The sequence below is a fragment of the Xiphophorus hellerii genome, chromosome 9 (assembly GCF_003331165.1).
Source record: "Xiphophorus hellerii strain 12219 chromosome 9, Xiphophorus_hellerii-4.1, whole genome shotgun sequence".
In the NCBI taxonomy this organism is placed as follows: Eukaryota; Metazoa; Chordata; class Actinopteri; order Cyprinodontiformes; family Poeciliidae; genus Xiphophorus; species Xiphophorus hellerii.
In genome coordinates, this window is record NC_045680.1 from 13,280,633 (window position 1) to 13,305,187 (window position 24,555).

General features: G+C 36.7%; 3 protein-coding genes across 3 annotated transcripts; all 3 read right to left on the minus strand.

Annotated features, from left to right (window-relative positions):
- Window positions 1-4,346: 4,346 nt before the first annotated feature.
- On the minus strand, window positions 4,347-9,355 carry LOC116725849 (leucine-rich repeat-containing protein 15-like). Its single transcript, XM_032572228.1, has 2 exons — window positions 7,574-9,355; window positions 4,347-7,239 (listed from the first exon to the last, which is right to left on the minus strand). The coding sequence occupies exon 2, from the start codon at window positions 7,236-7,238 to the stop codon at window positions 4,734-4,736; it is 2,505 nt and encodes an 834-aa protein (XP_032428119.1). The 5' UTR covers window position 7,239; window positions 7,574-9,355; the 3' UTR covers window positions 4,347-4,733.
- A 153-nt stretch (window positions 9,356-9,508) lies between these two features.
- On the minus strand, window positions 9,509-15,795 carry LOC116725851 (leucine-rich repeat-containing protein 15-like). The gene is made up of 2 exons (XM_032572230.1): window positions 15,450-15,795; window positions 9,509-11,608 (listed from the first exon to the last, which is right to left on the minus strand). The coding sequence occupies exon 2, from the start codon at window positions 11,599-11,601 to the stop codon at window positions 9,901-9,903; it is 1,701 nt and encodes a 566-aa protein (XP_032428121.1). The 5' UTR covers window positions 11,602-11,608; window positions 15,450-15,795; the 3' UTR covers window positions 9,509-9,900.
- Window positions 15,796-19,156: 3,361 nt separating this feature from the next.
- Window positions 19,157-23,101, minus strand: LOC116725850 (platelet glycoprotein V-like). The gene is made up of 2 exons (XM_032572229.1): window positions 22,198-23,101; window positions 19,157-21,980 (listed from the first exon to the last, which is right to left on the minus strand). The coding sequence occupies exons 1-2, from the start codon at window positions 22,214-22,216 to the stop codon at window positions 19,927-19,929; spliced, it is 2,073 nt and encodes a 690-aa protein (XP_032428120.1). The 5' UTR covers window positions 22,217-23,101; the 3' UTR covers window positions 19,157-19,926.
- Window positions 23,102-24,555: the final 1,454 nt, after the last annotated feature.

Consider the following 24,555-nt stretch of genomic DNA (forward strand, 5'->3'; position numbering starts at 1 on the left):
CCCTTTATTAAATTACAATTTTGATTTGTTCTGAGACACTAGTGGCTTCTGAGTCACACTTAACACTTTGAGTTTCAGAGAGTTTATCTCTCCTTTAAGATTAAAACTACCATTTCTCATACGTTGTTGATGTAACATTTCTACGCTGGAATGATTTTCAGAAATAGGACAGTAATATTGTTTTGCAATATTATATTTTGTGGGGCAACATTTTAAAATTCTGGAAGAATCGATGGATTGTGACAGGAGCTTAGCCATTTTTTCCGAGGTTATTTTGGCTCTAGTGGCCTTTATTTGAAAGTGCTAAGACAGGAAATTAGGTAAAAAGAGAGAGGGAAAACACGAGCCAAAGGTCACCAGGCCGGGAATCAAACCTGCGACAGTCGCATCGAAGAGTAAAGTCTCTATATGTGGGATGTGTTTAACCCCCTCACCACCACAGCAACCCAGGAGCTTAGTCATTTTTTTTTTCACTTTTGTGGTTTTAGATATTTTATATCTGACTATTCAATGTGCAAAAAGGAGCCTTAAGCATTTGACCAACTATGTGTCAATTTGCACCTCTCAGAGGGAGACATTTTAAATTTAATTATACGTTATATTTTAGATCATTTATCAATTTTAAGATCATGCACAAATGACCTGAGTTTCCGTATAGCCTCCATCAGCAGTTACCAGAATATTCCATTTTTAGCCTCAAATGAGACCGCATCACGGTGACCTTAGCCTCCTGGAGCTACATGTTGCCTGTAGGGGAGCAGCTGGCAGGCAATGATTGGGCTCAGCTGGTTCTGCTGGACACTCCTGAGGTCAGAAGTTGAAGTTGGGGAGAGGATGATGGGAGTGACACCAGAGCCAAGGTTTCCTGCTTCCTCTGCATGTGGGAGGCTCCTTATGGCCATGAGTGCAACTATAAACTGTTTAACTTCAATATATGTTGGTTACAAATCAGAAAACCACCAAATTGTTGGATTGACTGTAATTAATTATTTGAATTAGAAAACTATGTTTTTCAGTCATTTTAATACTAGATCATAATCTATTTCACTCTTTTTGTTTTCTTTGGGTTTTTTTGTTTGTTTTTTTGTCCAGCTTCTCTGTATGAACAATATTTCAGACATGTATAGAAAAGCTAATTGCAAGGGCAGCTTTGCTCTGCAAAAACAATATCTTGAGATAATATCCTAATTGTTTGATTGACTTTATTAGATTGGGATTGCATCTAGTATTAATTTTAAAAAATCACCTTTTGGGGTTATTTATATGGATGCAATAGTACCTTTGAGCTTTTAACCATGTCTTAGAGTAAACAAGTTGATGTTTAAAGTGTACTCTAGCTATTTTAAGGCATGCTGCTTTTTAGATGCAGATTTGATGGCCTAGAAATCTCACTCAAAAAAGCTGTGCTAAAACCAATGCAACAACTCATCAAAAGATGCTTTTCATACGCCATTTTCTTCATTCTATTTTTGCTTCTAAAAGAAAAACCAGAAACGCTTTTTACAGTTTAACTTTTTGTATTGCGTCAGAAAGCAAAATATGGTGAAAAATGAGAGTTATATTGCCCAAAGAGACACATTTTGTCAGATGTTGCAGTCTGGCACAGGCCTCTTTTGGCCATTAACCTCAGGTAATCAGCTGCACCTCCCAGCTGAAAATCTTCCAGCTTACGTCAAACTGTTTCCAGTTGAGATAACTAAGCTGAGCTGCAATGTGTTCCTCCCAATTTACGGCCCTTTATGTTCCTCAGTACATTGCCCTTTTCACACACAATTGACTCCTCATCTACATTTTAGGCTCATTAGCAGAACTTGGAGGACTTTTCCCTCATATTCCTGAATCTTGGAACATGAGCTCAAAGTGCGCTGCATTCAGGACATTTGCATTTAAAGTTGACCTATGTGGTAAAAGAAAATTATAATTTAGAGAAGATTAATATGAGTTTAATGTTTAATGAGACTTTAGTTTTAGTTTAGAGTTAGTTACTGTTCTTTAGCTTTCTGTAGGTTTCAGGTACAGTGCAGACCAAAAGTTTGGACACAACTGTGTGTCCAAACTTTTGAATTCAATGAGAAGGTGTGTCCAAACTTTTGGTCTGTACTGTAACTTCAGCTAAATCACATGTGAGAATAAAAACACCAAAAGATGTTTGAGCCCCATGGCACTTTACATCCATCTCTATATTATTACAGCTGAGTAGTAATGATGTCAAAACTCATTCACAGATAACAAGGTGTTAAAAATTTTACTGTAGTGTTTTGTATGCCCTGTTGTGCTCATATAGAAACTGTACAGTTTGTGGAAATAGACCATACTACCATGGAGTTGATGGAAGATGTGAACACTAACTTTTAAATCTAATTACTGAGGTTTTTGTTTCTCATTGAAAATGAGCAGCACAATAATGCCTCCTCTTCAGTCTCAGCTGACAGTTTTGTCTTAAGATATTTCCAGGGAAAAATGTTTAATGACATTACATTTAAAACAAGATTTTTTCTAGCAGGTTGCAACAAAATCCAAAGAATATGTCAAAACATGGAGTAAGTCAGCAGCAAGAGAACCAATAGTAATAACATTACTTATTTAGGTCATCATGCATTAAAAACAATTAGCAAGCTGTCATTATACATGAGTAATTAGGAAATGGACAATGTAATGACTGAACAGGTTTAGGGATAAGCAAAATGCCAATATGAATATTCATATAAACATTCACATCTCATCAATAACACCTTCAGAATGACAGGGAAATATGAACAAAACAGTATTACTGATCAATCTTTTAAAAATCAAGAGCAATTGATTTTTAAAAATATATTTTTGCAATGACTAATTTGATTATGTGCTTGCAAGATAATATAAAAACCCACAACATCCAAATACCACAACGAGGTGTTTTATTTATTTATTTATTTTTCAAAAGCTGTGCTACATTTTAGGAGTAGCACTACATTTCATCTCAAAATGTTTCATCTTCGATTTTATGTTGTTACTATTGACAAATTAATTGTAGAACTTGTTATACTAAATTCTTGTTTTCATCTCATATTTGTTTATGCATGTTATCACATTAGCATAGGCTTAGTAATGCACCAAGTATTTTCCTTTTGGTAGCCTGCTCAATAGTGTTCAGTAGTGCATTTACTACTATGTTATATTTTTGCTTTTGTAAACAGCCAGAAATCATCAAAACTTTTTCTGTCATCAATACATGATAAGTAAAACCCACTAGTCTTGCTGTTCTGGATTAATATTTTAAATAGTGCCAGATTGCATGCTGTGTACAGAGATGAGAAAAGCTTTGTGATGCAACATGGACAAAGACTAAATGCATGTTACACAACAATTCAGAGTGAGATGAAATATTCAGAGGCACAACTTTCTGTGTTTCTTGACATTTTGCATCTCTTCCGCATCAAGCGTCTGTTTTTAGGCAGGATTCCTTTTGCATTTGCAGTGGGAGAGACGTGTGGGAGGTATGAAAATGATATTATGAAAACCTTTGGTTCACACATTGTTTTGGTAATAAATTTTTATTGTGACAAACTTCATTACTGCTTGTCTCTTCAGTATCCGATCTCTCATGTCAAATCTAACTGAGTCATTTCTTTCTGTTTCTGTTTATCTTAGAAAAAAAGCACTGAGTTACATTTGATAAAGCACATCTAAGTTAATCCAATTCAATCTCTTTAAATCGTTGTTTTGAGCTGGAGGCACAACTTTCTTTTTATTCAGAACTGCTCTGTAACTGCAGAGATCATTGTGCAAGTTGTCATGTTTCAAACAGACTTGTTTGAAGCTCATTAAATATTAACAAATTATTTCCTGCTTAGATCTCTTGTCTGCATTGGTTCATTTAAAGCAGAACCTGCCATCATAACGGGTAGCATTATGAAGGTTTTGACATTATAAGAAGGTTTTTGGTGGAAAATGTATTCTGTTAGGCAGAATCTGTTTTTAACTCAAAGCTGCCCTCTAGTGGCGGTTATCCAGATTTCCTAGCAACCCTGAATATGTTCTCCACACATGACTTGCTGTTTATAATGCCGCTGTGTTGACATCAGCATAATATTAGTGCTGTCCAAAAATAGACTCTGTTGATGTTAGATTTTTACTGCAAGATTTTCCCATTTAATTTTACACTACTGTTATAAAATAAGAGAAAAATTACCACTTAAATAATCATAGGAAATGAGTATTTGTGTTTTTTGGATATGTTTAAATAGATTCAAAAGACATTACCATTGAGTTTAAAGAATGTATCCTGGAGCAAAATCTTTGTTTCCCATATTTATATTTCCACAAATCCAATATTTGCTGAAATAATTTATAGAAAATCAAAGCGATTTTTTTACATTGCAGATTTAATGGATGAAATTCAGTCATTTTACAGTAACAAGTAATATGACAAATACAAGGCAATAATGATATTTGATAATTAAGCATATAAAATAAAAAATGGAAAAATTAAGAACAACTCACCAAACTATTATACATAAAAAGTTAAGATATTCAAAATATTTTTTTTAACCAAAGTAGATCAATAAACATGAAACATTTAAAATCAATTTAATACTCAACTTGGGACGGCCTCAAAGGAACAATCACTGCAAAATTTTGTGAGGTATCACTATCAATCTCCAGTTGGACAAAGAGTTAAGGAACAGGTTACAGCAGGTTTATTGAGGCTCTGTTGAGTCAAATGACTTCTGCTGGCTTATTGATTATCATAGTTATCGCAAAAGACGTTGGGTTTCTGCCTCCTGTACAGGCTTCAGGGTCACTTCTCTCCTGTAGGAAAAGTGAGTGAGCTTGATGAGTCTATGGTTCATTCTTTCTCTGCGTTGCAACAGCCGATAAAGAGAAATGGTGAACTTAGCCAACACCAGTGAGCAGGTGATCTCAACCACAAGCAGTGAGGTGTAGATCATCGTCCACATTTTGCAGTCTTGAACTTTTCTACTGATGTGATGAACGTAGGACAGTTTTGATTCTGGAATACAAGTAGAGTTTACAAAAGGAGTTGATGTAGTAGGAGTCTCTGGTTGGGTTGTTGTTGGAAGGGTTGTCCGGAGTGTGGTTGTTGTGGGTTTTGTTGTTGTGGGTGTAGTTGTGGTCACTGTGGTGGTGGGTGTAAGTGTAGTTGTGGTTGGTAAAGTAGTCATCATTGTAGATTGTTCAGTTGTTGCCATAAGTGTTGTTGTTGTTGTTATAGTAGTTGTTTGTTTAGTTGTTGAAGGTGTAGTTGTTATCAGGGCAGTTGTAAGGGTGGTGGTGGGTGCAGTTGTCATAGTGGTAGGGGCAGTTGTTGTGGGTGTAGTTGTTGAGGTGGGGGTTGTGGTTGGAGTGGTTGTCATCATGGTTGTTGTGATCATTGTTGTGGTGGTTGGAACTGTTGTCGTGGCAATAGTCATGGGGGTCGTCGTAATAACTGTACTCTCAGTTGTTGTTGAGGTAGTTGTTGGTACTGTGGTGGAAGTAGCAGTGGTTGATGGCGTTGTGGTTGCTGTTGTGGTTGTGGGTGTGGTGGTGGTTGGCTGTGTCGTGGTGGGTGTGGTGGTTGTTGGGTGTGTCGTTGTGGGCGTGGTGGTGGTTGGCTGTGTCGTTGTGGGTGTGGTGGTGGTTGGCTGTGTGGTTGTGGGCGTGGTGGTGGTTGGCTGTGTCGTTGTGGGTGTGGTGGTGGTTGGCTGTGTGGTTGTGGGCGTGGTGGTGGTTGGCTGTGTGGTTGTGGGCGTGGTGGTGGTTGGCTGTGTTGTTGTGGGTGTTATAGTGGTTGGGTGTGTCGTTGTGGGCGTGGTGGTGGGTGTTGTAGTGCGCAGTGTGGTGGTAGTGAGAGTGGTTGTCGGTTTTGTTGTTCGAACTGTGGTTGGTATAGTGGTCAGTAAGGTGGTGGTAGTGGGTGGGAGAGTGGGGCAAACTAACTGATCCTCGTTTAACAATTTGATTTCCTGTCCTTTCAGATGTTCTGGATACTCACAGTGCACCTCTGGTGTGAGCTTATGAGCATTGGTTTTTATCCAGTGATAAAAATCTATCAGATTGCAGTCACATTGCCATGGATTGTTACTAAGGTCAAGTTTTTTGAGTTTAGTCAACGAGTCAAAAACATCCCCAGAAAGTGTCCGAAGGTCATTGTTGGCAAGCTTGATTGTGGTCACAAATTGAAGATTTTCAAATAGTTGTGCATCCAATGACTTTATCATGTTGCCTTGGACGTTAAGCTCGGTGAGCTTCTCGGGTCCGTCAAAGTAATCAGGAGACAAGTTCACAAAATGATTTGTGGAGAGATCCAGCTTCTTAACTTTCTTCAAGGAGCTGAAGATTCCCTTAGGAAGAGTGCTGAGATTGTTTTGTTGGAGGCTCAGCTCAGTCAGTTTAGGCATTTCACCAAAAAGCACCGGCGGCAGGCTGGTCAGTTGATTATTTCTTAGGTTCAATGTTTTAAGCTTAGGGAAGCCAACAAAATATTCTTCAGGTAAACTAGTCAGAAGATTATTTTCCAAAAACAATTTAACAAGCTTTCCTTTATGTGGAAATAAATTTGGGGATAGTTCACTGATCTTGTTTCCTTGCAGACTTATTTCCTCTAAGTCTGGTAAGTCCATGAAGAGATCTTCAGGAATGGTGGTGAGGTGATTTTCATACAGCCGTATAACAGTCAGTTTTTTCAGGTTTGAGAACCAGCTTGTGGATACTGAAGTAAGATTGTTTTTACCCAAATTGAGCTTTTTAAGATTAACAAGATTGTCAAATATCTGGTCTTCAATGAACTCAATTTCATTTCCATGTAGCTGTAGGTTTACCAACTTTGTTAGACCATCAAACAAACCTTTCTCAAGTCGAACAAGCTTGTTAAACTTTATAATAATTGTCTCCAGATTGCTGTTTTCTTTAAACAAACCTAGAGGCACTGACCTCAAAGGATTATTGGATATTTCAACACTTTTGAGCTTTACCAAACCATCAAATCCTCCAGCCTCGATAGTATTTGTTTCTGTTTCCATAAATTCCACCTTCTCAAGCTCTGGACTTCCAGCAAAAGCTCCACTGGGGATTGTATAAATCCGACTGTTCACAAAGAAGACCTCTGTCACACCAGGTCTCAGAGTGTGGGGGATTTCTGTTGCAGACACACCATAGACTTCCTGATTCTCTTGTTGATCGGGTTGAGTAACAGAAAAGTCAATCAGTAAAGATAAAAGGAAAACGATGATCTCTCCATTCAACATTCTTGACATTCTACAAAAAATGAAGGAGAAAAATGTCATTCCTAATTTGTTAATTAATAATAAATTTCAATTTCTCAACTCAAAAGTTTGAGTTTATTTTTTTTTAGCATGATAATAAATATAATTAGCATGTAAAAGTTTAGCATGATAGTTAGTTGGCTGATTTTAATCCGTGTGGTAGGTTGGTGTCAAAAACGTAAGAACAAAGACAGTATAATGAAAAAACAGATGTAATAAAAACTAGAACATATATATATATAAGACCATGATAACAATATAGTCCACTGGCCAAAAAGAATCCCATAATCTAATATTTACACAGAAATAGCAAACGCTTTTCTTACCTTAATACTTGCAACTAGGATGGATGCATAAATAAGTGCAGTCTCATTTCTTATCTCAAAACACAAACATGTAGACCTCTAAGTATATAAAGGCATGTGAGGCAGGGTGTAGCAAACCTCTGGAGCAAGAGATAAGAGCAGGGACAGCAGCTTGCTGCATGACTCTGTGGTATGATGCCAGAAAAACTTAAGTTTAAGAGTCAATACGAAAATAGTTTTGTTTTTGAAAGAAAACCAGACAGGCAGCTCTGAAAATATGGCATAGTTATTGGTATATAATATATATAAAGTATGTATACTTTAAACAATATAGATATATGTATACCCTTCTCAATTATTGATGATAAGTCTTTATTCATATTCAGTCAAACCCCTCTTGTAATTTCCTACAAGCTTTTTGGATGTTTCCACTTTGCTCTTATTGATATTCACTCTGAATGGATCGTGGTCCACGAAAACCGCCCTCTGTTGTTTATTTGTGTGAGTCATTTGCTAGTTTTAACTGTGCTGCATTTAAATGATGCTTCAGACTGGGAGAACTCTCTGCATTGGTCACAAACTAGTTTAATGTTATCAGCTTTGATTAAGATCAAAATGAATGTAAAATTTCTTAAGCTTTTTCCATTTTTCTGCTGCAGCCGGCTCTTTTTTATTATGTCTCACTGGAGCAATGTAGTTTCTTAAACCTCTGTCACCCAGGGTTTGTCTTTATGAGTATTCTGAGCAAATGACTAATGGATTTAAAACAAACAAATAAATAATGTTAAAAAAAATTCATATAATGATACCATTGTGCTTCCTAGAGTTTGGTGAAAGAAATTGTATTTCAGTAAAATGCAGTAAATATTCCACTACAACATGTGAATACCAAGCCTAAAAAGCACATATCTAATGCAATGCTCTCTGCTAACTCAGTTCAATAGCTATTTTGTCTATAAGGATAGTTTTGTTTATTAACTACTGAGGTACGACTTCTATAATATTTTGTGATTTGTGAGCATTTATGTTTTGCGAACATGCAGCTATTTTATGACAATAAAATGAATTCTTTTTATTCTGGTTCTATTCCCAAAATAGCTGCAGGAAACACAACTTTAAACACTGACAGTTTCTTACGATCTGAATGTTATCTACAGCTTCCTAATTGGTGTTCCTCACTCCCTCCGCAGAGAATTGATGATTATAAGGCTCAACATCCGTTTGTTTTGTCTGGTCTTTGCATGCAATACAGTCTGGTAAATTTAGGTTTTAAAATGGGAAGTTTTATTCGTTCCACTAGATGGCGTTGTTGTGGCTGGGTTTTGAAAGAACAGCAATCTTCATTGATATATTGCATTGCAGATAGAAGTGAATTACAAGATTGCTTGATTGTAACAGTTTATTTCTTTCATGGCAGCATATTTTAATTAGAATTTTGTTTAGTAAAATCCAATTTAGTTTTAATCACAACTAAATGTTTGTGATTTTAGCTTCAATCTAGTTTCACTCAACTAAATATTAGTAAATGGTCTCATATCTCAAAGATATGAGACCATTTGAGGTTTCATAAGATTTTATGTCTCATATCTTTCTTCATATCGAGTAAAATACTTTATCTTTGTTATGTTTGCCATAAACAGACACAGATTTACTTTCTGCTTTGAGCAAAATCTAAAGTAGTCTCAAAGACAATACCCACATTTTCATATGGAACGAAAAAATATTTTATTTAGTTAGTTTCTAAATAAAATTGTTTTGTCAAGATAAAAAAAAGACTCAATGATGAAAACTATCACTAAAAAGTTTTGTCAACAAAATGAACATTGTAACGCACAAAGCCTTCTTTCAGTCAGACTGATTTATAAGATTGTCTTTCATGTTTTCTGAGATAATATTTATACACCAGCCATGTTGTTAATATGAATATCTATAGTAATAAAAACATAAAGCTGTCTATTATTAAGAACAAAAGTTGTCAATTTATTCAGAATACAGAGGCATTTTGCATTAAAACTGTGTTATAGTACACACTGCATTACCCTTATGCCACAAATGATAAACTGCTTACTAATTGCATTGTTATTTATAGAGAAATCAGTATCAAACTGTCATGGCTATTGCCAAGTACAGAAATACAGAGGCCTGGTTCACGTTTAAGACAAAGGTGCTGGTCGGTCACAACATTATATGGTTCTTCATTTTACAGCTAGTGAATGAGATGTTCATGTCCTTCATTTTTGAGTCACATAACAGAAGACAAATACTGACTGAAAGTGTGGCCTTTGAGGATCTACAATCAACAATGAATTGTTTCCCTTCACTTTAAAAGTCTCTGATTGTGATCTAGTTTACAGCACTGAATTCCGACTCATTTGGCTTATATTTTCATTTCCTCTCCTGTTTCTCTTCCAGCAAATGCAGCCAATGATGACTGAACTGATAATGACAGTGGAGACCACTGCAAGTGCAATAAGAATAAATGAAATATTATTAGCCTGTCCACCTTGCCCTTGTCCTCTGTTGGTCACATTCTCTTGCTTTGACGTTGGTGTGGTCAATACCTCAGCTGAAGGCGAGATTTGTTTGGGGAGATCTGTATGGGGTCTCCTCTTCTCAGTTGAGGCCGATACAGGGTCTTCAGAAGGGCTGACAGGCATCAGATCCTCATCTGCAAGCATTGCTATTATCTCATCCTTCAGATTCAAAGGAGTCTCACACACCACAAGAGTTTGGTTGACCTTGGATGGGTACAGTTTGAGCCAGTTCCTCAGAGGCAAAATATTCTTGTCGCACCTCCAGGGGTTCTGCTGTAAAAGGACTTTCTCTGCTTTAGCAAGTGAATCTAGATTGTGCTGGGGCAAGTTAGGAAGCGAGTTATTCCGCAGGTCAATCTCTCCCAGGTTGTTCAGGTCCTTCAGAAAATCCGATGGAAGGGAGGTGATGAAATTGTGCTCCAAAGATATGTTGACCAGATGGGGTAGTTCTTCAAAAGTTCTGGCTTGTAGGCTTGTGAGTCGATTGGTGTGCAGTGAGACCTCCCCGAGTTGTGTCAAACCTCTAAAGGCGCCTTCAGACACATAGCTGATCTGGTTGCGACTGAGAACCAGAAGACGCAACTGAGTCAGGTTCCTGAATGTGTCATCATCCACACGGCTTAGTTTGTTGTCATACAACCACAGCTCCCGCAGGGCCATTGGCCCAAAGATCCCTGGACTCAGACTCTTCAGGTGATTTTCATACAGGGAAATCTGGTAGAGGAGAGGCAAATTACAAAAGATCCCCTGTGGAAGAGACCACAGTCTGTTGTTGGAGATAAACAGTTTCTGGAGCTTTGGAGTCTTTGAAAAAAGCATATGGTCAAGATAAGTAATTTGATTGTCCTGGAGACTCAGTTCCTCCAGGTTAACAAGGTAATTCAAAATGTCAGCTGGAAGCTCCGTCAGTAGGTTTCTGTTAAGGCGCAGGATTTTTAGTTCAGAAAGACCCTTGAATGTGTCACTGAATAGCTGACTTACATTGTTTGCAGCAAGTGATAAGAACTTCAGCTTTTTTAGGGCATGAAAGGTTTCCACTGGTATATAAGTGAAGCGGTTCTTGCTCATGTCCAGTTTTGTTAGCTCTGTTAGCTGGGAAAACCACCTTGGCCGGATTGCAAAGAGCTTGTTGTATTTCAGATTCAAGGTCTGAAGTTTCTGTAGCTTTTCAAACAGCGTCTCAGGGAGATCCTGCACTTCAGTTTCCGTTATTGCAATGAACTTTAGATTTAATGAGGAGTTGAATGTGCCAGTGTGTACCTGGCTCAAAGCACTTTCTACAATCAAAAACTGCTCAAGAGAAGAGGAAAACTTAGTGAGATCTTCATGTTTCAGAGAATAAAATTTGCAACCAGAGAAGCTGATGTGGGTGGTAGATGACGGCACATGTGTGGGGAAGTCAGAGAGGCTATGGCACATGATGCTTGTTTTTTGACATTGACATCCAGGTATACAAGATGAAGTAGCAGCACCGAGAGAGCAGATAAACAGCAGCAAAGAAGTTACCATATCCATTTTGGTCCTACAACAGAAGAAGAAGATATGTTAAAGAAATAGTAAAAAACAAGTCATTTATCAGATATTTTATTTCAAGTGTTTTATGCTGTCGATACTTTTGCACAAAAAAGTCTCCTTAGTATTGCAAGCCTCAATCATAAGACTTTTGCTGGATTCATATTTGGATTTTTTCGTTTGTTTGTCAGTTTTGTTTGGGAAATTTCAAACCATCTCTGTAACATAAGGAGCCCTTTAGGGCCCCAATAGTTTTTGCGTTCTCTCGCAATAATGTACTGATCAGACCATGCGGCATAATTGAATACTGTAAGCCTTTCTTACGGTGGCCAATGGAAAGAAAGAAAACATACATCCAAACTATTTGGACTATTTTTGAGTTATTATCACGAGGTAATAAGTCATCTGACAATTTTGATTGTGTCTCTTTTGTGTTGGTCTGAATGGTTATTAAAGGGCCGTTTTCATTTGCAGTTCCATCTCAACCATATACAAACAGACATAAACATGCAGTGAATAAATCGATTGTCAATCAGTTTTTTGCACCAAAGAGTTAAGAATAAATGCTGAGGCTCTTTAAATGTTTATACATTTGACATTTTAAATTGACATTTGTGACTGTATACAAAATAGACTAGCAAATATTGCAGTAAGCATATTGGAAGGGAACACAAAAGAAACATTTTTCCCATATCGCCTAGAGAGCTCCGTACAGTACAATGCTTTCCAAAAAAGAAAAAAAAATCAGTAGAGGGGTATGAAAAGTCGCTAAATTTAGTGACAAAGTCAAAAAGTTATCAATATTGTCTCTCTCTGATGATTAAACCAGTCGTGTCACAGAGAGTCACTCCACTGATGAAAGTAGTCCTTTGTTCTTTAGTACAGGTATCTTTGTACAATAGAAATTTAATAGATTTGCTGTGTAAGTCTATTAAATCCACTCTCAATATGCTTTAAAACATTTCAGCTGCATTACGTTTAAATAGTTTTTATTCTAAAAAACAGGATGTGCAGTGTTTAGTTGATGTTAATTGAAGTTCCTTGGGTTTGAGAAAGTAACATAATTTATATGTTAGAATGTAAAGTACAGTATATATTCTAGTATTTGAAATCAACCCGACTGACTTTGCTTTGCAAGTTCCCAACCCAACCTTTTGTTTTTTTTAGATTTAAGTGCTAACTTAAAAATCCTAGTTTACTCAACTCTCACAGGTATGACAAAATCAAATCAAATATTTAGCCCAACTTGCTACTATAGGTTTATCTTTCACAAACACACATTTAAGTTCAAAATCTAAAACTTCCCCAAAATTTTTGACTTAAAGAGTAGAAGTTAGTAGTCACAACTAAATGCAACAGAAATATTTTACACTGTAATATTGCAATATTCCTAAGATAAATAGGAATATTTATCTTAGGATAAATATTCCTATTTATCCTAAGATAAATAGGAATATTTATCCTATTTATTTATTTATTTATTTTTTTGGTAAAAAAAAGTTTTTTTTACCAAAAAAACTTTTTTTTGGTAAAAAAAGTTTTTTTTTACCAAAAAAAATTTGAAAAAAAAAAAAACTCACTACAAAATATATTTTTCACAAGGAAAACTTGAACTAAACTAATTTACTAAACAAATATTCTTTTGAAAAATGAGCACTTTGCTTCCTCCATAGGAACAAAAGTTATAGAGTCCCTCTTGAACTGCTGTGGATTGCTTTAATGCCACCAAGGGATCCTATAAATCAACACCATAACACAGACAACATACCTACAGATTAGAAATTGTGTGTGCAGCCTCAGCGGTTGTTTTATGCCGGACAGAAACATTAGCATGAATTGATCCAGTGTTGCCAGTGGGTAGGATCACTGCCTGCCAACACTGCTGACCCAATTGACTGCTAAATCACAATGCTTAGAGGGCTTTTGGCAATATAACAATTTAAAACAACATGCTACAATGGCTATTTATCTTTTTCAAAGTGATCAAAAATATTTTCTCAAAAGAATGATGAAGATTGTTTTGAATGGTACATCTGTAAATGTTTTCTTTGTCTGTCACTATTAAAGATAACTCGTACTTGACTGAGACTCAGGCAGTTCTCCCCTGTTTGTAATGCCACTGGTAAGTTTAGTATAATGTCCTACTTTCTTGCACAAATCCTTCTGTGGCTTGAGGCAAGGAAACGTGAGTCATTTCTTAGTGGTTGAGGCACTTTGGGAACTTGCTACTTCCTCTCAAAGGAACAAACTCTCCAAAAAGGCTCTAATGAGGTCAGTTGCCGAGGCAGCACATTTCTTTTTCCTTCTTAAACCCCCCTATTGAGAAACTGCCTGCAAATCTTCAGTGAAGGGTGGTGAGCGGGGCTGTGGCTACAAACAGACATGTGGCACACATAGATCGGAGAACGGCCGAGTTACTGTGTGTTTTCTTAAGCTGAGCGGACCTGGGATCGCACGTGGCTTGACTGCTCTACTTGTGGTTGTTAAGGTTTTGGTTACCAGGTACAAACAGGTTGTGAAGGACAGTGTTTTTTTTTTATTTTGTGTCCAAGAGACAGAGAAACACATCACAAGCATGTTTGCATAATTTAATTTCTAAAAGGATTAGTATCTCTGCTCTTTCTCTCTTTCTTTTTTCCCTTCTTTGTTTCTTTTTTCTTTCATTGGTTCTTTCTTTCTTGTTCTCTATAAAACAGGTTTTAAAAGACGCCCAACTACCTCATAGGTTTTTACAGTTTTAGCACGTTATGTCTGTTTCCAATTAAAGTTTGTGGTAAGTGCTCTGTTCATGCAGAGTAAATGACTTAATTATGATTCAGATGTTGTTGCTTGTTTAATGACATAATACATTTACTTGCACAGTCTTTACCAATATCATTGTTGGGTCCAAAATGTCACAATTAAATAAATACATAGGATGTTAAATACATGTGCAATACTTTGTCCCATAACAATGGCATATGTTTTCTTCTGAATTGTAAATATACAGTTTAGTCTTCATGGATTAGCTGAAAATCGTCTCAAATTGTTATTTTCAGATGTAGTAAATTATTTATGTACTTAGTTAAGTTTTGAATTTTTTGTATGAATATTCAAGACTGGGGAAAATAGGGGAACAGAGGGTACAGCAGCACCCCCTTGTGGATGAAAGATGACACACATGTTTAAAGTTTGCAAACAAAAATCCTTAACCAGTGTTGAATATACTTACATCGCAAAATGAATTGGAAATCAAAATTCATAAAAAGTATTGTTTATAATATTTGAGACCATGAACAACTTCTCTGTGGCTTAGTGGAATATCTTACAATATAAAATCACAACTGAACCTTACATAACCGTAGCTTAGGGACACTAAGGCACATACTTTTATCCAAGTGCATAAACAGCAGGAATCCTGCTCTCATTTTAACAAGGCAGAGAACCATATTGGTCCTTTGCCAAAGTGTGGGCTGAATCATGTGTCTGTACTCATATACTCTGACTGGAAAATCCCAGATGGCTCAACAGTCTGGTGTAATGGGCAAAGCATTTTAATTTCATTGTAAAAGTCTCACGTTTTCTGCTTCTCCCACAGCTGGCCTATAAACCAAAGTGTTTCTCAAAAAATCAGAACCAGCAAACTTTGTGATCTAAATCTAGGAAACGTATGCAGAAAACCAAATTGTTATCAACGAGGAAAATAACAGGAATGAAAGCTAATCAAAACCAATGGGTTTATTTTTAACATAAAAACTTAGTTCCTCTGTTATTCATATTTGTTTCACATTTCTACATAATAAAGAATCTCTTCTATGCTTATTTATGATGAGCCTCTATCAAACAGCACAAAGTGTTTTTGCAGAACTTACCCTCAGTTGTCCTTGTCGATCACTGAGCAGAGTGAACTGGTTGGGTTATCTTTTATGAACAACACCCTTCCTTCCACTTCTTCATTAATCCTCTCAAAGTTTCCTTCTGAACTGTCACACTTTCACATTTCCCTGCCCTGTGTCATCTCTTAAAGTTTCCCTTAAATCAGCTATTTGTTTTTTTCTCTCTTTCTCTCTAAACCCTGGGAATTTTGAGGATTTCTCTGTCTCCCTGAAGCTCTACTGGGACTGTTCAGCGGCTCTGATGCCTCTTTGTAGCTTTGAAAAGTAGAGGGGAACAAGCCCAACCCCACTGTTTTACTCCCTGTCTGAACTGATTTTGCTGCCCAAGCGTGAGTGTTGGAGGGGAGAGAGGTCTGCATTTCATCTTAGATTTATTTGTGAGTGGGGGTGCGTGGGTGTGTGTGTGTCAATAGCTTTGTGTTGTCAGTAAAGGGACCTTGCAGGGAGGATGAAAGTTTTTGTCAAAAACAATAGCAAGAGGTTTTGTGTGTTTGTGCTGTTTGTGTTATTTTTAGGGTATATGTAACATCTGTTGCACATAACTGTGGTGTCCCTTTTCTGGTATGCTCATAAAACAGCTCTATGTATGAAGGCATGGAGCTGTACATACACTTCTGCTCATGCTCCCACTTACTTGCCACACAAGTAAGTGGGATAAAGCATAAAATATATATTTCTCTAAACAATGTTTTATTATTTGTCATCCATGTACAAAATTTTGTCTTGAAACTTTTCTTGTTTTGTCATTATTCTGTCTAAAAAGAATGTAATATAAGGGAACAGTTAAGGAAATTTATTAAAGAAAAAAGTTTGTCTGCATATTTTTGATTATACAATGTGCTTATTTATTTGAAATGTACCGACAGGGTATGTTCTGTTACTGTAAGTGTTGTTTTCACCATTCAAACTCACACACAGGAAACCATTAGGGAAAAGATAACAGGGGTGGAGCTAATGTATGGACTAATGTGGCTTCAAGACAGCAACCCGATGTTGGACATGATTGTATCACTGTGACATTTTAGAACAAGACAAAATAAAACATTATTTTTTGAGACTATTGCTTTTACTATCGTCTTTAGTAATGTTGAGGTGGTTTTAGCATCTAAAACACCTTCAGCTTTACTGAAACCGTATCTAGAAAGATCTTTCTCAAGTATGTTTGTTTATTTTTTCAAAAAAACAACTTGACTGGGAGGCACCAATCCCACTACAGTAACTGTCCTGACTGAGTGAGAAGCTTTTGTTTCCTAAACAGCGCAGTGATTCTCACGCAGTCAAACTGAATACAATCAGAGCAGAAAGGAGACCCATATTGTAAATTAATCACCTGTACAAAGCTAAGACACAATATCAGTCAATGTTCATCATGCTCCCAAGTCCACCTATTGATTTGCATTGGGGGCGTTTCTGAGTGACTTACTAAGCTGATGTAACCGATAGAAAGACTTGACGGTTTCAGAACAAATACTGCAGAATTACACAAATGTACGCAAAAATGTCACAATTTGCACAGTAATAAAAGGTAGCAAACTTAATGGGTTATTTATACAGTTTATGTGTACACAAAAGTTCTTTTGGGGTTACTCTTTAAATAAAATTAATTAGTATTCTCAATCTCAATCAACAAATGTTAAAACTCTCGGTTTGCATTAAAACTTAAGCATTTTTTAGATTTTCTCTGAAGCACAAGGGGCAAAGAAATTGTTATTCGACCGGCTTTCGAAGGAAGCTCCTGGGTTCAAATTCTGGCATGGGTCTGCATGGGTAGAGTTGTATATTCTCACCATGCAGAGCCAGCATGCTGCAGCAGGGATGTTGTGATTTGGAAAAATGTTACTAACCCAGACCATGGTACCAGGTCCCAACCTCATAAACTTCTGCCCTTTCCAAGTCATTTTATAACTATATTACCAACCTTTTTAAAAATTTTGTTTCGAGTTTATCTGGATGATATCATATTTCATTTGTGAATCCTCGAGATTAGTTGTTCACTTTCAGTGTCAATTTCTAGAGTTTCTACATTAATTGTTATTAAAGATAATTTGAAGAAAACTGTAAACTATGCCTGTGTTATTAAGATGGGCTGAAATATATAAATGAACTAGTTTTTACAAGATAAAACATAAGCAAAGATAAAAATTATTTTAATCTTATTTCATTGTCATTATTTAATAAATAAAGTTAATGACAAAACAGAAAAGTTTGAGACAATTATGTCTTCCTAAAAACCTACATACATGCTTTAAAATCCTAGAATTAAAAAATTGTGATTTTTTCATTTTTACTATTTATGTGGAGTAAAATGTTTGGCAAAAATACCCTAATTTAACAGTTAACTTCTGTGCTAAAGTGAAGCTCAGATGATTTAAGCGAGTAGCTTGACCAGAGTTGTGTTTACTTTTGAGAGTCTGACAAAACAGAAAGTTCCTGTAAGCTCATCACAAGTAAATCCTCCTCTTATCTCAAAGACAGAAGTCAACAGTTTTTTTTTTTATAGCTCTTCCATTTTTTTCCACAGAGTCAGATGTTCGTCAGATCCATGCAGTTTCCTGTTTCCTTGCTCACCAATCTTCACAGTGTTGGTCGATGTGCTTGCGCCCACTGTTGAGTGAGATCAGCGTACTGGAAAGGCCTAATCACCCGTTGTCATAGCAATGAACTTGGGTCCCGTTTGCCAATTTATCCCCTTTTGTTTGCTTTATGCTTTAAATTCTCATCGCTTCCCATGGAATTTGCAGCATGTGTTGGCATCTCTGTGGATTAAATTAGTCTGAAACTTACTTGTCGATTTAACAGATGAACTTCTCTGTTACATCACACCAGCAGAGTGAATCTAAATGTAGTTACTGGTGTGCTAAAAATAGAACCTTCAGTTTAATAAGTTTTGGTCATATAATTCCAAAAGCTGTTTGAAAAAGCTTCGAATGTCTTTTTTGAAGATGCTCCTGAGCTGTTCCCAGGCTTGTGTTGGGTGTAGTTTTCTGCATGTTGTTGTGGTTTTATCTTGTGAAATTACAGTGAAGGTGTTTTGTAAAAGAAAAACGTGTCATCTGGAAAACTCACTGACATTGTGAGATCTGAATCACTGTTCAATCTGCTTCCTGTTTTGACATCTATTACAAAAAACTTGGTAACCTTCCCGGTACCCAAACTGTGAGTAACTTCTGGAAATCATCCTTCTCTGTCATATCAACTTGGCAAAGTATTTAAATACAGATAAAGATAAGGTGAGAAAAGACAGATGTTTTGGGTGCAAGCATAAGCAGTATTATACTTTACTTATACTGACATTAATTTATTGGTGCAGTGTTGGCAGTGTTCTTTGGTTTTCGACAAACTAAATGTTTACAACTTGGACTTAAGGGAAATAGAAACACATAACAGATGTGGAAGACAGAGATAATTAGAGGTGGGCGAGGCATGAATGATATCATTATGAAGCCTAAACGCAGGAATGCAGGAAATGCAGCTAAAGTTCAAAACAAAGATTTTTGTTTTCTGATTTGAAGATATAGTTAGAAGTGACTTCACTAAAGACTAAGTATCTTTTCCATAAGTATCTGCTTCCACTTCACTGTATTTCTGCAGCAGCAGCTTAGCATGCACCACAACAAGCATCTTCACGAATGTTCAAATAATAGCTTAAATTGTTCCGGATGACAACTAAAAAAAGACAAAGCTGACTAGAATATTTTTATTATTTGTCTTCATTACATATGACACCAGGACCTGCATTTGAAATAAATAATACTTTTTCACTTCAAGTACAGCAGTTACTTTTACATTCAATTCCACTGTTATATTTAAGTTATATCTTCATTTTAAAGTTGCCACCTTCCTAAAGTAATGGCCACTTTTGTTTCCAGACATTGAGTACTAAGTAAAAAAAATGGACTTAGGCCATTATTTTAGGAAGGTGACAATATGCTTTAATCAATATAATAGTACTTTTACATTACCAAACTGTTACAACATTTTCATTGGTACTGACACTCTCCAAAGACAGTAGTTCACATATATCATCAGCCACTGGGGGGAACAAATCCCCATTTAATAACTTCTTTTTCTTTTATAAATTCATTTCTGGATATTACATATTGCAGTAACTTTGTTCTGGTTCAGAGGCTATGAAGACTTGTCCATCAAGTTTGCCTCATTATATCTTTTGCATGTAATAGATGTAACATAAAAGCTGTTTACTGAAAATTGAAAAGTGCACACACTTCAAAACTGACAAAATAACAAGTGGGAGGAGTAAAAAAATATGCCATTAAATGAGTTTCATCCAGGACATTAATTTTTTCTTACAATACATATGTTTTTCTTGTACGGTTTGTAAATCTGTTTTTACTCTTCAATAAACAAACAAAAAGCCACATTAGGCAATAAAGACAGCATACTATAGTAGCCATTTGGGAAAAAAATGCTTGTGGAAAGGGAGTGTTTATCTTCAAGCGTGCACCAAGTCTGATAACATGGTGTGCTCCTCATTTTGTGCACACTCAGCATTTATCTTGTCCATGGCTGTGCCGAGACGATGCATGCCATAAATGGCAACGAGAATGAGCACCAAACCCACGACTAAAAGAAGGATATAACAAAACATTATGGATCCAACCAAAGCCGAACCGGATGGCAGAAACCACACGAACACCCAGTGTTTGTGGATGTTGTGGTGAACATACTCGGGCCCCTGTTCAACCACCAATAAATCATAAAAAACAGGTGAGGCAATGGGAGTTACATCAGCCTGACTGGAGGCTGAGGTATAAACCATTGGTGAGTATGGTGTAGTTTCTAAGGTGGTTGATTTCATAGTTGGGGTGTCAGAAGTGTAATATGGTGTTTGCGTGTCGTGGTGAACATAGTCAGGCCCCTGTGTGACCATCAATACGTCATGAAAAACAGGTGGTCCATTGGGAATTGTATCAGCCTGACTGGAGGCTGAGGTATAAACCGTCGCTGAGTATGTTGTGGTTTCTGAGGTGGTTGATTTCGTAGTTGGAGTGACAGAAGTGTAATATGGTGTTTGGGTTGGTTCATATGAGACCGTTTGTATCAGAAATAAACTGCCCGTTGTTTTCTCATCACAAAAGCTGAATTCGTCATCAGGCAGAGTGTGGAGACCCCGCAGCAAGCTAAACAGTGGACTGTGACATATCACATCATCTTTGTCAAGAACAATGCGATCATTTTCTCTGATCCACCTTACAAATTCTCTTATAGCACAATCACAGTTCCAGGGGTTTTCGCTCAGAGTAACAGCTTTTAAGGCTGTATTTGACAAGAAAATATCTCCAGGAAGTGTATTTAGGTCATTGGTTTTCAAATCGATGGTAACGAGTGATGTGAGGTCCTGAAAAATGTTCTCTGGTAGGGTCTTCAATTTGTTGTTGTTGAGGAGGAGAATTTTCAGTGTGGCTAGCGTGGAAAAAAGGTTGGGAGGAAGATCCTGAAGACTGTTGTTTCTGAGGGAGAGCTTTTTAAGGTTGGGAAGACAGCAGAAAAGATCTGGTGGTAAGTACCTCAACTTGTCATTTAAATGCAAGTTCAGCTCCAGAAGTCCAGACATGTTAGCAAACAGGTTTCCAGGAACAGTGATGAGGTTTGTGTCGTACAAATAAAACTGTGTCATGTATGGCATGTGGCCCATCAGTTCGTCTGGCAAAGATAGCAGGGGATTGCTGTAAATTGTAAGTTTTTTAAGTTTTGTCATGTTGTAGAAGCTCTTGTGTGGGACACCCTTCAGCTGGTTGGAGGACAGGGTGAGGTCTGTCAGGTTCTCCAGTGACCAAAACACCCGAGGTGGAAGGCTTTTGATCTGGTTGTGATGGAGATTCAGAACATTGAGGCTCTTCAGCCGATCAAAAATCCCCGGCTCCAACACCTCCAACTCATTGTAGTACATTCTGAGTAGCTGAAGTTTAGTCAGGGTGTGAAAAATTGTTGGCGATAGCTTCTTTATGTTGTTCCTGCCAAGGTTCAGAAGAAAGAGGTTGCTTAGTCCATCAAACATGTCTGGAGGAAGATCTCTGATCTTATTGCGGCTCAGATCCAGAATCAGCAACCCGTCCAGGCCCTCAAACATATCAGGACCAATGATCTCAAGCTGGTTTCCATCTAAGTAAATCTCCTCGATCACAGAGAGGGGACTGAACACCTGAGCAGGAAGAGTAGACAGATCGTTATCTGTCAGCTTGATGGACTTGAGCTGAGGAGCTGCATGAAATGCCAAGGGTTGGATGGTGTGCAAGTGGCTGTTGGTCAGACCAAAGCGCAGAAGAAGAGTCTTATTTGACAGACTCTTCTCACTGAGGACATTCATGCTGGCTTTGTCAAGCAGCAGAGTGTATGTGTGGACAGTCAGCAGCTGCAGCAAATCTCTGCCATTACGGTCACGGCACAAAATGTGACCAAGAGATTGGCACTCACAGCTTCTAGGGCAAAACGTGTTGCAATCAAAGAGAGGTGGAGTGAGGAGGGTAAGTATAATCCACAGCGTACCTGTGTAATTAAAGTAAAAAAAGTAATAGTTTTCATATATTCACAAACTGACAGGTTAGTTTTGATAGAGATTCAGAAATTACCCTGTGTTGAATATATGAATCATTTTTAGAGAGGAGATGCATAATGAGCATCTAACATTTTTAGACAGCAATTACTACAGATCAAAACTGACTCAGAGGTGAAAAGCAGAAGAAGATAGAAAGTTTTAACTAACCTTTGACGCAGGACTCCATCACGGTCTGCTGGTTGCTGTGCTCTGAGCTGCTCTGCTGTCTAACTGAGATGTGCACTCATTGCCTGTCAAAGCTTCCGGGCTTCTTCACCAACATGCCAGCCCAGAAAAACATCACGTCATTAACGTTGATAAATACAGACAGGGACACGCAGGGTTAACTGAAAACTGAAAAAATGCCTGATGCTTTATGTCCTCCTTAATACCATAAAAATACTCCAACAATTTATTTATCGTGTATATTTTTGGTTTTAGGAAGTCTGAATGTTTTGACATTGTTTCCACATTTTTAGCCTCCTATATATAAATTAAATAAGACGCTGGCTCCTTATTTCCTGATGTGGACTTATCTTGCAAGCAGCTTTCTCTGCATCCTTTTTATGAACTGTGCTGGAATCGATAATTCTGTTTCTTCTGAAAAAAAGATAAAAAAAAAAAAAAAAGAAAGAAAAAACTCCTTCCGGGGACAGAGCTGAAGTGACAGGGCTGATAGACAACTGCCAGCCGTTGATACCAAACGGTACGTAAAAAGAACAGTTAAACCGAAGCATGCATTCACATACTAATGGTATTTATGAGTGATTTGCAGTTTTGATAGAGTTACTGTGAAATGCCATATGTCTCCTTTCTCTGATGGCTACATCATTGTCATTGTCTTCTCTATAAGTTTTCAATGGATGTGATATTTTAAATTAGCATTAATTTAAAACTACTCGCATTTGATTATAAAATTATTTCACTGTGTTCATATTTAACAGGGCTTGAAAACCAAAAACAAAAAAGTGATAGACATTGCTTGTTATGTTGTATTAAGAAAAGTCTAATAAATGTTTGCTGTATTAAACTTCTGAAAGATATGAAATTTATTCCAACCACCTGTACTTTATACAGTGTTTTTTAATAGTTCTGTTCAGATTAATAGGATTATCTTTTAAAAATTGGGTAAAGCTTTAAAATATTTTAATAGCTTTTATTTCCATCCATGAAAATTCTTGCATGGGTTTTCATGCATAAAACATGAATTCAAATTCAAAAATGCATCAGGTTTGTAGAAGGTAAATAATAATAACCACTTTAATCAAGAACTGTGTGACTTAGTGGTGCAATTAAAACTGAAAAGACATTTTTAATACTTTTGCATATGATTAAAATGTATTTAAACAAGCACAGCTGAGCCAAAAATAACTACCTGATCCTGTCTCACTGCTCTTGAGCAGTGAGACAAAAGCGCAGAAGATTGAATCACTTTTCAATCACATTGAAAAGTGATTGAAAATCACTTTTCAATGTGGCAATTTACTGCTTCAGACTAATCAGTGGTAAGATCCAATTTGTTTTTATAGTTCTTTTCCCTTTTTTTGGTGAACAAATAGTTTCATTCAACTAAAATAATTTTCTTAACAGACTATGCAATTTATTATTTTTATTTTTTCAGAAATCTTAAAACAAACAAAAAGGAAATATACACATTACATTTTCTTTACACAATAAAACAAACAATGGTTCCTTTCTAAATGCAATGAAAAGTGAGGTGATAGTTAGTTAGGTTGATAAAAACTTAGATCAATTTCTGCCACAAGAGGGCAACAAAAACGATTAAATTTAAACGTGGTGAAGATCATCTATCCACTCAACAATATTTCTGTTATATAATAAAATTCCTGTTGGAACATGTAAAGCAACATCACTCAGAGGTTTCATGACAGCATCTAAGGGGACATGAAATGTACATCACTATATTGCTGGAATAAATACAGTTTGTTCAAATTATTGGTGTTTGCAGGTTTTAAGGCTATGCTGAGAAATGCAGCAAGTTTTCCTGGCGGTTCTTTTCCCCTTTTATCTTCGTCAGACACAGTACTTCCAAAAACAAGCTGTGGGTAATAGAAGATACAGACACAATAAATTAGTTTCACAATAGCTATTAAGCATTCCTAAATTTTGACTGGTTGTAATTTAACTCACGTTCTCCACGCTTTGTTGTTATGGATTTGTCCTCAGCTACATTAGCAGACATCTTCTGCTCCAGCTCCAGGTCTTCCCACACTGTACGCAGCTATAAGTACAGACCGGACCTATTAAAACTGTTGCTAGTGTTATCTATTTTGTCATTATTAAAAGCTGTTGTTCCCGACATGTTTTATCAAAGCAAGTCAAATAAACCTCATTAATGAAGTACCACTCATATACAAGAAAATTCACATTTTTATGGGGGAAAATAAAGAAAAACAGGTAAATAAAATGACATTACAAAATAAATATATCAAAGAATAAAATGACAATTGAATCATCACAAGGACAGTGGAGCAACATCTTAACCCCCAACACGCCAGATAAAAA